General features: G+C 46.5%; 1 protein-coding gene across 4 annotated transcripts in view; it reads right to left on the bottom strand.

Annotated features, from left to right (window-relative positions):
- Positions 1-12891, bottom strand: part of nlgn1 (neuroligin 1) — a 330532-nt gene extending 317641 nt beyond the window's left edge. For 2 of the 4 annotated variants that reach the window (XM_056414912.1, XM_056414911.1), the window contains exon 1: positions 12474-12594. In XM_056414912.1, coding sequence (XP_056270887.1) covers positions 12474-12579 — 106 coding nt within the window. In that variant the 5' untranslated portion in view covers positions 12580-12594. Of the gene's footprint in view, positions 1-11732; positions 11793-12473 lie in introns of all 4 variants that reach the window. The other 2 variants (XM_056414910.1, XM_056414909.1) reach the window with 2 other exon arrangements.
- Positions 12892-13695: the final 804 nt, after the last annotated feature.

The following is a 13695-nucleotide window of genomic DNA, read 5'->3' as shown; positions in this document are numbered from 1 at the left end:
AGGGCGCAGTCGACGGCCCCATCGGGTTCGTCATTCGCAGGGCACAGGAACTGCTGTATATACAGCAGCCGGAACCCCACGCACGCTAGTGCATTCTTCAGGGGCATTCCCGGCCCTGCCACCTTTTCAGTCTCCTCCAGAGACTATCTGAGGGGTTACCATCTTACGATAGATCACCGAACCCCGGCGTCCATGCAGGATATGGCCAAATGTGGCCTTCGTCCCAGGCCATCCATTGAGCTGACTATCGCATCCATCGGTTTTTCCCCAAGGGGACTCCGAGGCCGGATGACCGGTGCCCTCGAGCCCAGTCGGTTCTCAGGTGACCATTTTACCGTGCTTACTACACGGCAACTCCCCCCCACCCTGTCATACTTGACTACAGCCTCAGTGATGCTTCGCTGCAGGCATTTGCACTTACGTCAAGAAAACCTGGGCGCCTAATGCTCTCCAGGGTTCAGACCAGCTGTTTGGCCGGCGCAGGCACCCTTGTCGGAGGCATGTAGGAACAACCTCCCTACTGTCCCAGTGAAATCAGGGGACCTGCTCTACAGGCGCAGCAGCGCACGGTGCAAGCCGGTTAGACCAGGCAGCAGTTATCTGGTCTTCGCAAGACCGTGTCCACACCCCACAGACTTGGGGGCGCCACGTCTTGACTTTCTCAGGCTGAGCCCAGCAGACATCCTTCGTGTGGTCTCCAGAGATCGGCTCGTGTCTGTCGACTTAAGGGAGGCCTTTTGTCAGGTTCCTAGAATGCTTCACAGACGGTTGCTCTGTTATGCTTTCCAAAGCCGTTATTCCCAGGCTTCTTCCATGTGGACTTCCCCAGGAGTTTCTACAAAAGGGCATTACTGCCGCCCTGCAGTCACCAGGGCGTGAGGAAACTGCCATCCTGGACGATCTGGCTGATATGTGCGCCATACCCATTTAGGGCCACACAGTGCATTACTTGCACTCTCTCACGCTGCCCGGTTGGGCCTTCGTGAACAAACAACTGTCTGAGCCATTCTCAGAGCATAACCTTTATTGGTGTAGCTCTAGATGCAGCCACTAAGCGGGCCTGGCCGTCACTCAGACAGGTGGACAGCATCCTCTGCAGCCTTCCCCTCTCTGAGGGGGCAGATGGCTCTTTTATCCTCTCTTCTTGCCTATCGGGTAAATTGACAGCTGCATCAGCTGTCTTACACTCTTTCTCACGCTGCCCGGTTGGGCCTTCGTGAACATAAGGAGTTTTCTGAGCCATTCTCGGAGCATAACCTTCATTGGTATAGCTCTAGATGCAGCCACTAAGTGGGCCTGCCCGTCACTCAAGCAGGTAGGTACTCTCTGAGGGGGCAGGCAGTGGTCTTTTATCCCTTTTTTCCTTGCCTATGGGGCAAATGCTTGGGCTGCTGTCGCGCCCTTCGCATGGAGGGCCTAACAGCCTTCGCCAGGGCCACAGGCACAAGATGGGGCACAGTGGTGCCTCGGCTCTATCCCGTAGAGGGTGAGAGCATACCCGTCAGAGGGTATCCCCAGGAAGGGTCCACCCACCGGGAGGTCGCCACAGCAGACTCCCGCCTCTCAGTGGGCGCAGTCTGGCGGTACAGGACTTCCAGAGGACAGTCTATTCGCGACACTTGGGTCTGGAGCCACAGGCCATGCACCTAGCGCTCAAACAGTTCCTGCCATACTTGGGAGGGAATAGGTACTTGTTGGGCGAGACATCGCCTCAACCACGTGTTGGCTTGAACCTCCAGGGGCCTCTAGGGCGGCAGAGCTGCTACGAAGCTCCCGTGCCCTTCTGGTTTTTTCTTACTCCGGTAACCCTTCACCTGGCCAATTGTCGGGCGAGGTAGCGACCAGGAGAACGGAACCAGGGCGTTCCCCACATTTCCGCTGATCTTGCCAACTACTCGGGGTCTTCAACAGGGCCACCAAATTTTGCTGGTGGCCCCCTTGCGTCCAGCCAGGACTTGGTTCCCCTGGCTGCACAGACTTCGCTGTGAGACGCCACGGTGCCTCGCTGACATGCGGGACCCCTAGCACAGCTAGAGGGTGGGACCTGCCATCCCGATCCCGGCCGTGCCCAACAAGGGGCCTGGCCGCAGGAGAGCAGAAGCAGCTGAACAGAATCAGTCCAAAGGACTATTCTAAATGCCGGAGTGCCATCCGTCTACGAGACGTGCAGACCGAAGCCGCTTCCCGACCAGCGGACGGAGGGACACAGTACGGTGCCTCGTGCCTACGGTACTCACGCCTCCGTCATCCCTTCTGGTTAAGGGCATGTCTGCCTCTATCGTGAGGGCCTACATAGCTGCCATTTCAGGGCAGCATGCTAAAGCCGACAATGATGCGGAACAGCCACAAGCGGGTGTCCCTCTTCATAAGGAGGGCCTCAGTGACTATCCCCTGAGCCACCCCCCCCCCGAGGGCTCCTCCAGGGGACTTGCCCGGGGTACTGGACACCCTATGCTCGCCTCCCTTCGAACCCTTGGCAGAGGCAGAGCTGTGGTTGCTGTCGGCAAATACCTTTCATCCTTGCGATAACTGCGGCAGAGCAAGTAGGCAAGCTACACGCCCTGTCGGTCAATGAGCCTTGTCTGAGGGGAACTCAGAGGGCTCGGGTGTCACACTGCGGCCTAAAGCAGTGGCTTCCCCCAAAGGTGCTGGCACGCTCGGGTCTCAACCAGCCTGGCCAGCCTGCACAGCTTGACCACCATAACTAGTCAGTTAGGGTGGATCTAAGAAGGGCTATGCCACTGCGGAGCAGTGCCTGTTCCACTAGATAGTGGAGGCCATTGCCTGTGCATAGGTGGTGAACGTCCGTGCTCTGCCATCCAGAGCAGGGTGTTGTTCTACCAATGGCGTTCCCACATCACGGGCGACCCATAGAGGTATGCCCGTAGGGAATATAGGTGCATATGTATGCAACAGCCTCAGGGGCATCGTTGCGCACATTCACCAGAGACTACAGAGTGAACGGGAACACCCTCCATGCATTGCAGGTGGTCCAGATCCTCTGCTTGAGTCATATGAGGTAGTTTCCTTGGGATTCCTCGTGACTCTGTTGGTATAAGTCATCCAGTGCTAAGCACCGCCTCTGGCGGTCAGGAAGGATGAAATAGAACGCAAGTTACGTATGTAACTATGGTTCTATGAATCCTGGATGACCGCCAGAGTTCTTAGTCACTCGGAATCTCGTGAGTTCGCGAGAAGATTCCGTAGAACTGATCTCGGGATGACACCGGAACTTATACCCGGTGGGCGGGTCATCCGAGGTCACGGGTGACTTTGTTGTTATTAATACTCGACCTGCTATGCGCAAGACGGAAGATATCCAGTGCTAAGCACCGCCTCTGGTGGTCATCCAGGATTCATAGAACCATAGTTACATACGTAACTTGCGTTTTATATGTATTTACCATAGTCTGGTTACAGTTTAATATGTATTTACCATAGCTTGGCTGCAGTTTAATATTTGATGAGAGTGTTTTTTAAGTTTGAATTTAGTCAAAGAAAACAGGGCCCTTTTCAGTCTAGTTTGAATGAAAACAAATTATATAATATTTAATCTTTCAGTAGATCTAGTCCAGCTAAACTATCTCTGTCATTGTTAACTTCAACACAAGTTACTCCTGACTGAGCTCATTGTGGTCTGTCGGTGTTGTCTTTAAGTGGCCAAAGCAGCACAGGACATAAATCTGCTGCATTGGACAAACAAAAGTGCATTTTAGTGACTCCTTTTTTTTGTTAACACAATCGCATGTTGATATCGTCATAGTTAGTGTAGTGTAAGAAAACGACGTTGAAGAGATATTTTGTCCAAGCTTTCATTCATTAAAAAAACGCTGGTGCACTGGGGACAACACAGAGTCGGTACTCAGTCAGATGTTTTGACAACACAGATTTGCACTTCAGTGGCACTGGGATGGCACTTATTGTGGTGCTTTTGTGGTTCGACTGAGTTGAGGAAGTGTTGCTTCCTGTGTTCTTGTTGTTCTTGGTTTATACTCTAGGTTGAAATGCACTTATTGGAAGTCGCTTTGGATAAAAGCGTCTGCTAAATGACATGTAATGTAATGTAACAATACGTTACGTTTCGCATTAAATACCAGAAGCTACTGTTCAACGGAAGGAATGATGCTCTGTATATAGTTTACATGGTTCACGTTAATTATCAAAAATGTCATCACCACATTCTAATGATACTGTGGTTTCCTACCCGCTGGTGAACTGCTCCAACACACACTCTAAACCAGGGGTCAGGAACCTTTTTGACTGGGAGAGCCATAAAAGCCAAATATTTCTAAATATATGTCATTGAGAGCCATATAGTATTTTTAACGTATAATAAATTAAATATGTATTGCTTTTAATGCGACTTCTGGTGCTGCATGATGCTACAGGGGAGGGGGGGGGGGGGGCGGTGCAGGTGACTTTTTCTTTGCTCCGCTCCGATGCGCGCGCACACGCCGGCATCGGAGCTCTGCGGCGAGACAGAGAGCCGAGAAGTGTTAACGCGACACGTAGAGACAGGAATGACATGTTGCTGTGTAGATACGATCAATAACAGATGTTTAGTTTAATAAAAGAACAAAGACGTCTTAAAGAAAAGGACCTTAAATTACTTCTGCTGTAATCTGGTGCGATAGAGAAAATTACAGGGGGGCGGGCGGAGATTTTTTTTTTTCTCAACTCAAAATTGTCGGAGCCATATGCCGTCACCAGAAGAGCCATATATGGCTCGCGAGCCATAGGGTCCCGACCCCTGCTCTAAACGTACTGTATTTGATTTGCCAGTGCTGGTGGATATCACATGCTTACATGTGATTGCTGTGTGAGCTGCAGCTCTGCTCACACATCAGCACAGCTGTTGGCTTGTTTCCAGAAAGCAGTCCATCTTCCTTCGCACTGACTTTAGCCGCTAGCTGCTAGAATGTCATAGAAGTGCAGAGACACTGAAAAACAAAATCTAGCATGCTTAAATATAGAACAGCCTCATGACGAGCTGCTATACTAGCTCCAAACCGATGCATTATTAAAGACACAACAACTCGGATATTCTTACCATGTTGTGCCCTGATGTTGTCAGAATATCCTCGTCTTGATACATTTGCGATTGTTATTCACTGTGTTTTGATTTGTGCTACATGTACTGGTCGCTCTCATTTACTTCTGCATCAGCTTGTGGGTTTCTGTTTCCAATAATGCCTTTTGACAACCCGCAGGGTCGAGGCATCCATATGCCATGACAGCATTTAGCTGTTGTTTTAGTGAAGAAAGTCATAGTTGAGTACAGAACCAGCAAGAGAGAGAACAATGGTCCAGAGATAGCTACTAGATGAAGAGAGATTTTAGAATTATTTTGCCCCGTTTTTTTGTATTTAAAAATATATAAATGATATTTTACAGTGTGTATTTACTTTGTAAATACAAGATGTAAAAACAAATAATTGCAGTTGTTGGATCAACAGATTTCTGAATACAAAACATTGGATCCACCTAAGCCATCACAGATATGTAGCAATGATTTCCACTAATATGCACGTCATATGAATGCCTTTGTTCTCTTTTCAAGCAAGTTTCTGTGTCACTCACTTTTTAATACTTTTTGTTCAGTCAGCTGTCATCTGTGAGACATGAGGTTCTATTGCATTTACTTCAATCTTCAAAAATGAACGCATGCTGCAGGGAGAGGGAAGACCAACCATAGTGCTGCTGCCACTGATCTCATTACACAGACCGCTCTCTCAGCATGTGAGAACTTAATGACCGTACTCCAACCAGACACATCAAAAACACTACTTAAACCACAGAAGGCCTCTTTGAACCAGCATGGCATCGGACGGGACGATAGTCCCCATGAGGACACTGAGATGAGTCCCACAGCAATTAGACTCTGCGTCACTCACCTGCACTGCCTCTCTCCCTGTGTCCTGGCTTTTGTCCTTCTGACTCCACTCTCACTGCTCTTCATCTTTTGACCTTGGTTCCCTTTGTTCCTCGTGATTGTTAAATACAAAATGTATAAACTGTGATGTAGGCAATGTATCCTCACATGACGATTAGTAAGATATCTGGCAGTTATATTTATTTTGTGTGTCTTTTCCAACAAATGTACAGCAACACAAGCGATGTGTGAGTCTGCACAAGCCTCTGCATTGTGTAGGCAACAAAAACACTTTCAAGTTAAGTTTAGAAAATGATGATGTAGCATTCGTCAATGTTGTTCTCACATGACATGGGCATCGGTCTCCTGGGTCTTTATTACGAGTCAGCATTCCTCCCACCTGTAGGGGCTCACGATTACATGGATTCCATGCAAATTAATATACAAATTTAAGATCATCAATTTTATAGAAACAGTGTGTGAGAACCGCCTGATGAAAGTGGTGCACTGCCTGTTAATTTAGATATCTGCTCAACCTTTTCAAGAATGGATCCATGGATCTTGTAAATGACTAACATTAGTGAATCAGCTGTAGTGTCAATGAACTCAACAGGTTTGTTTGGCGGTGGTTTGTTTCCTGGTTTTGGTGACATACTACAAGTCTTAAGGATCTGAATTATGAGGAACGTCCGTTCACTTCCTGGACAGATCAGAATAGAATTGAAGACTAGCCCATGTTGTGGCGGTTTCCATAACCTCTACGATGAGCTTTAGGACATTTGTAATTTCTGAATATCTGTCCGGAAATTAGTTCTAAGGATCCAGATATTCAGTCATGCAGCTCCAGGACTTATGTTTCCCTTCACTGCCATTTTACATCAGCTCTAAACTGTGAGACAACAAAATAAAACAAGAGTAATGGCGGGACACTGAGTGGGTGACTTAAAAAAAAGAAGAAGAAAAAAAAACAGCTGATTGATCAATCATGACGGATGTGCGGCCCTACCACACGTTATCTCTTCCAATCCAACCCAGTTACCTAATGCACCACTGTGGCTGCACACATCTAGCCATGAAATTGCCCTGTCAGTCACCATCATCTGTCCACTCACAACAACCACCACGGACCACACTTTGTGCTACTGTGGTACTGATAATGACCGAACTGAAAGAATCCACAGAAATAGGCTTTGGCGCTGGAAAGGAAACCTCCAGAATGCTGTAGAACTGACAGTAGATTCCCCGAAGACTGTGTGAGTACCAGAAGGGCCTCTGTGTGATGCTCATGCTCTTCAACTGGTACTAGAAGGGACTAGGAGCTAACTAATGAACTGATTTGGTCTCCTTTAGAATCCTAGAATTATGACACATCATACTGTTGGCCTCAGTATTTAACAAGAATTTGACAACCGTATATCCAGAAGAAAAGGTCTCAAGGATTCTACACAACGCTGATTGTATTTAACTACTATTTTATTTTAAAAATCCAATACCTACATTGTTTTGATTGTGTTATCGACAACATTGCTGCATACTGTGATATGGTTAATATTATTGGAAGACTGTAATTATGACATTTAAACTTCCTTACAGTTGGGCAAGCATAAGTTTAGGCAAAATAACCACTTAATTAAGGTTAGGGAAATATTAAAAAATAGGACGAAAGTTCAGAATCCTAGAAAGGTGTAATTCTAAGGTAGGACCACCTGCTTTGATTGTTAGCAACCAATTTCATAGCCTTGCCATCAGTTGTCATCAGAAGCATAGATGTGAGGTGTGACTGCCCTAATCTACCCACTAATTGGATCAGTAAGCTGTTTCCCTCTCTTGGAAAACTGGATCACTGCTGGGAAATCTCAGTTGTTAGGCAGCAACCTATATTATCCGTTGAAATTGTGACGCCAGCAAAGGAGGCAAAGTGAAGAGTACCAATCCTCTTTAAGTTGTGTGTTCACTCGACCATTGAAAACCTAACCTTGCAGTTTTGTTTCCAATCACAATATGAACCACATGTCTAAAACGGCACCCTTTCCAAAATATGCCTATTTTGCTCGATAAAGCATTGTAATGGAAGTGAAAACAACTGATAACACTATGCCTGATAACGTTCATGTTATCACAGGCTGGCAAAGACAAGGAGCTTGCAGTACCATATTGCCCCACTAAATGCGGGGCTACTTGTGATTCATAGAGTCTTAAAAAGTAGGATGGGATCCGGACATCAAGCTCCTCTTTTATGGAACCAGTTTCCACCTTCAGTCCGGGAGGCAGACACAGTCACCTCATTTAAGAGTAGACTTAAGACTTTCCTCTTTGACAGAGCTTATAGTTAGGGCTGAATCAGGTTCACCTGGTCCAGCCCCTTGATATGCTGCTATAGGCTTATAGGCAGGGGTGCACATAACTGGTACGCAGGTACGCATGCGCGAAAATAATCAACAATGCGTAATGCCACTTGTGTTACTTCACGCCTTTGCGTAGTTGACCGATCTGATGTTGATCGTCTCTAACCAACAGCATGTCATTCTGTCTCTACGTGTCGCGTTAACACTTCTCGGCTCTCCGTCTCGCGCGCCGCAGAGCTCCGATTCCGACGTGTGCGCACATCGGGGCGAAAAAAAGTAACTTGCCCCCCCCCCCCCCCCCCTCAACAACTCTTCTCGATTCGCGCGTGGCAGAGCTCCGATGCCGGCACACGGGTGAGCACACTCTCACTAGCATCCCCCCTCCCCCCCCCGTAGGTGGACGGTGGACGTCACAAAAGCTGACGCTACATATGGAGTGAGTACCAAACACCATCTCCCGGTACTCACCTGAGTAACTCACTGAAAAAGTTATGTGCACCCCTGCTTATAGGCTCTCTCCTCTTCTCTCTCTACTTATGGATGAATTGTTATCTCTCCATTGCACATTATTAATTCTGCTTCCTTCCCGGAGTCCTTGTGACTTCGCGTATCATAGGGTCCATTGGACCTGGCTGGGTCTGATGCCATGGCCCTGCTGATGCCCGCCCACTCCTCCTCTCTACCTCCATTTGCCTGATCATGGAGGTCTGGATCGTGGTCCATGCCTACTACCAACTATTCATACACTCATTGAATGTGTTGTAACTCTGTAATGTTTCATTCTGGTCACATGACATGTATTGCACCTGTCCATCCGGGGAGAGGGATCCTCCTCTGTTGCTCTCCTGAAGGTTTCTTCCTTTTTTTTCCTGTGAAAGGATTTTTTCAATTTCTTGGGTGTTTTTCCTGATCCGATGTGAGGTCTTGGGACAGCGATGTCGTATGTGTACAGATTGTAAAGCCCTCTGAGGCAAATTTGTAATATGTGATATTGGGCTGTACAAAATAAACTGAATTGAATTCAAATAAAGAAAGAGCGCCCCTGTTCCTGGGGTAGCATACATCTAATCCAAACAGGTCCATTATTTAAGACAGCATATTGTGCTCAAGACAATGTTGTCTTCATAATGACCAACGCTATACTGAACAGTCATTCCAAAAAACATCAGTCATACTTTACTGTACACTCAACCAGTCTAACATGAACACTAGGGTTTTGTATTTTAAAGTCCAGAGCTGATACTTTCAAGTCTGCTAATAGAAGCTAAAGTTGTGGTTTTCTTCGTTTGGTTTTTCTTTTTCAGTTCAAAATTCCAATATTTTTCACATGGTGAGGAACACTTCTAGATTCCCCTTCAACCAAGCTAAAGGAAACAGTTTGAAAAGCATTATTAGAAACCACAACCGTGTCTGCTCCGGAGTAACCCACCTATTTATGTCTGTGTGTGAATATGATTTAAATGTGACTATAGAGAGATAGAAAACGTGTCTTATTTGACTAACTTTGCTTTTAGCTGATTAATATGGGTCCGGCTAACTGTGAAGGCTAAAGCCATGCACTTCATGTTCTTACTATGAAGTATTCAGTGCTCTGAAAGCATGTTCACTCCTTGTGTGTATCTTCCTCGGGTCCTTTAATCTGTCACATGTTTGTTCAGACTAAACACATAAAAAAATATATTGAACTATGAATTGTTTGACTAATATAGCAATTGCAATATAATTTGCAACATTAGAGATAATGATGCAATGATATGTACTAAACATATCTTTTTTTCCGTTTGTACATATTTGTATAATATGAGTGGAGACCAAGATATCTCTGCAGAACCACATTATTTAATCTGAAATTGTATTTCACTCTTGTGATTTGAAAATTGCAGCAGGCCATATTGCTTTTTCGATCAGGTTCATATTCATGATGCAGTTGAGTTCTAAAAATAATATGTTGTGCATTCAAGGATGAATCATACTGACAAACATCTTTTTAAAAGATATCATTTTTTCTCTTCGTTAAAATTATTGACGCAATATGATCGTATTCCTTAGCTCTCGTGAATACATCTTCAAACGTCCACTGCAATCTGTAAGGATTTATTACAAAATGTGTGGAAATGTATAACTTATTAAATCAAAGCTGTTTATTACAAAATGCATGATATCTTTAAAAAATGTGGCAGTTGTTACATAATGAAGACAATTTATTACCTTCTGTCTAGTTATAGTGCATTGTATTTTGACAGAGTAAACCAATACATATTGTAAAATGTGGCCTCCAGGCATTCATGTATGTGCACATGTATGTACTAAGAAAGTGGTGCACAGCCGTAAGCGGGTAAGTGGGTAACACCTTTAATAAGGCAACAGATCCACCCACCATCTTGCTTTCCTTTTTTTCTTTCTTTTTATCTCTTCGTTGTTTTCTAAACCAAACCATAATGGTAATTCTCCATGCTGTGTGACTAACATGAAGCTTCTGTAATCTCCCAGTTTTAGAACATTCCCCACTGTTTCTCTGTGTGTGCAACACGTCCGGTGAGAGGAGAGAGAGGTTAGAGGTCACATGTAGAGGAGGAATGCACATTAAGTGATAATGCAGCCTACTGCCAAAAAATGACATTAACACCCAGACCGTATCAAGGACACTGCCAGCAACTGTCTCTCTCTCTCTCACCCTCACTCACTCACTCACTCTATCTCTCTTCCTCTCTCTCTCTCCCTCCCCCCCTCTCTCTCTCTCTCTCTCTCCCTCTCTCTCTCTCACACACACACACACACACACACATGTATACACAATGAAAATGGTGCACACATCCAGGGAGGGAGAGATTGGGAGACAGGGGGAGGGAGAGGGCATTATCTTGATGAAACAGTGGTTGATACAGTAGCCCGGGCCAACCTGAACATAGCTCTGCCTCCTTTTAATGGAGATTACACAGTCAAGGTCCAGCCTGAGCTCATTTTGTTTAACACTGCATGCAACATCACTGTGTGTGTGTGTGTGGGTGTGTGTCTGATCTATTATGCTGCTATCTCCTCACACATCAAGCCTTTACCGCACAACTTCTGACCCCAATTCTGGCAGCCGATCACATCACTCAACCTTGCTGACCAATGAGAGCACAAGTAGATGGACCAGGAAGTGTGGAGCAACACTACCTCGCCATCGACATCACATGGTTTACGAATCACACGGCTCACTCAAGGTTGTAGTAGCAGCTATGTTTTTGCTAAAAACTGCAGGATGTCTACTAGTGCTACTAATGTTCGGTCCGTGGAAGATTTCCACTTTTGGTTTTTAAAATCAATTTACCTAAAGGTAGCGTCTAAATAAGTTCCTGTCTCTCATATTTAGCATTCTGAAAACCTGCAAATGCCCCGAGTCGAGACCTGAATAATTCGTAGACCTTGATCTCATGATTGCTCTCAGCTACACCACACGGCTCTTCTTTTGTTTCCTCTCCTAGTTTCTTCGTTCTGTGGCATGGCATAGGTTGCGTTCAGATCATACATACCTCCTTCTCTACATATTTTCTTGCCCGGTTTCCTGGCACATTCCTTGGATATTCTTTTGACTGTAAAATGAATAAAAGACTAAAGAATAACATGGAGCCCCTGAACGCGCAACGCACACAGGAGCTGGCATGCACACACACACACACACACGCATGCACACACTCACACACACACGCACACACAAACGCATGCCCACACTCACACACACACACACAGCTGAGAGGAAGGGAAAGGGAGACATAAGGACAGAGGGAAAGACTGAAACACAGCAGCTCAATCAGCACTCAGCCTATCAGTCAGCCAGCCACTCGTTCAACCAGTCGGCCAAATCAATCAGTGATGGTCATGACAACGACTGGCTTGTTTAATGAACTGCCGCCATTGTGGCTTGGTACAATAGGATATGATGAGCTACAGTAATGAGGAGAGATGGGGGGGAGTCAACAGGACAGCAAACAGGAAGCTGGAGGAGGAGGGTAAGATGGGAAACGGAAGGAAGAAGATGGAGGCAGCTACGGAGTGGAATGAAAGTATTAACTGGTCTCAATGGATGCGACACACACAACCAATCTTTCACATACTCATGTTCTATAAGCAGAGGCATGCAAATTAAACATGCACACGGTTATGCTTTAACAGACAGACACACAGACAGACAGACACAACACGCCCTTCACTCTACCAGAATGTGGTGGGTTCAAGTCCCTCCACCCCCACAATCATCCTGCAGGCTAACTCACCATCCTCAGTGGGCACGTAGATGTTCATATAGAGGCAGTCCTCACTCTGGTCTTGGACGTATGTGGACACCACGTCGATGCTGTTGGTGAACCACACCGGCAGCATCACGTCCGGCAGGCGGCCCTCCACGATGCTCTGAGGGCACACCGGGGCAAAGTGCGTGGCGTTGCGGATCTCTGGCCACGACACCGGTGGCTCGGGTGGTTGAAAGCGGCGCTCGCCGGCGGGCGCGGCGGCGTACGGGACGCCCAGGAACTGCACGACGGGACCCAGGATCTCATTGTTGAGCTCTTTCTTAACGCCACGCAGCTTGCCGTTCACGGTGGTGACCACCGGGTCGTTCTCGTCGAGTTTCTGGGCCGACACAGCAGTGGGAGATGCCTGCAGCAGCAGCATCAGCCCCAGCCATACTAGAGAGGACACCCACCGGCCGCTGCTTGAGGAACCTTCAAGGCTCACGTATCCCATCCCACTCTTGTCAGTCCGAAGTAGCTGACAGCCAGTCTTTGAATGGTGCCTCCACTGGGACATAACTGCTCCTCTTTGTTTTCAACTGGTTTGCTGCGTTCTCTCTTGTCCTTTCCGAGTAAAAAAAATCCTTATTTTCTATCCCTCAGCCATGCAGATGCAAACACAACCACACAATCACACTAAAACCACATTCGCACACAGGCATGGGTAAGGGTGGAACTCCGGAGCAGAAGAGGTTGTGGTTACTAATTGTCCTTTTTTAAATCCAGCCAGTGCAAACCATCCGGTGGAAATGTAGCAGCCATCAGTTTCTTGGTTGAAGGTGAATCTAGAACTCTTCCTCTTGATATGGACAATATTCCTCAAAAAGGTCCTGCCAGAAGCAACTGCAATGAAGAAGAGAACAGCAATGATGTCATCTTCAAGCTCCGCTTGTCAGAAGGTAGACAAGCCAATCATTGAAGAGGGTTTCCACCGCTTAGAGGTGTACAGAAGGAGGAGTATTGGTGCTGGAGGCTGCAATGGGTATACTTGGAGTCCGTCCCCTGAAACACAGAAACAAAATTACAATCAGCTTTCGCATAAAGACAGCTGATGACATCCTCAATACAACCTCCTTTTATTTTCTTGCCACCTGCGAGACATTAAAATATCAGCAATTAGTCGGAAGGCCATTTGATTTGTGCTACAGCCCGATGCACACGCATCAATCAGTTTAAGAGGAACATAACATCTATTTATAGTGCATGA

This window comes from Pseudoliparis swirei, chromosome 5 (genome assembly GCF_029220125.1).
Source record: "Pseudoliparis swirei isolate HS2019 ecotype Mariana Trench chromosome 5, NWPU_hadal_v1, whole genome shotgun sequence".
In the NCBI taxonomy this organism is placed as follows: domain Eukaryota; kingdom Metazoa; phylum Chordata; class Actinopteri; order Perciformes; family Liparidae; genus Pseudoliparis; species Pseudoliparis swirei.
This window is presented reverse-complemented; position numbering and strand designations above follow the sequence as displayed.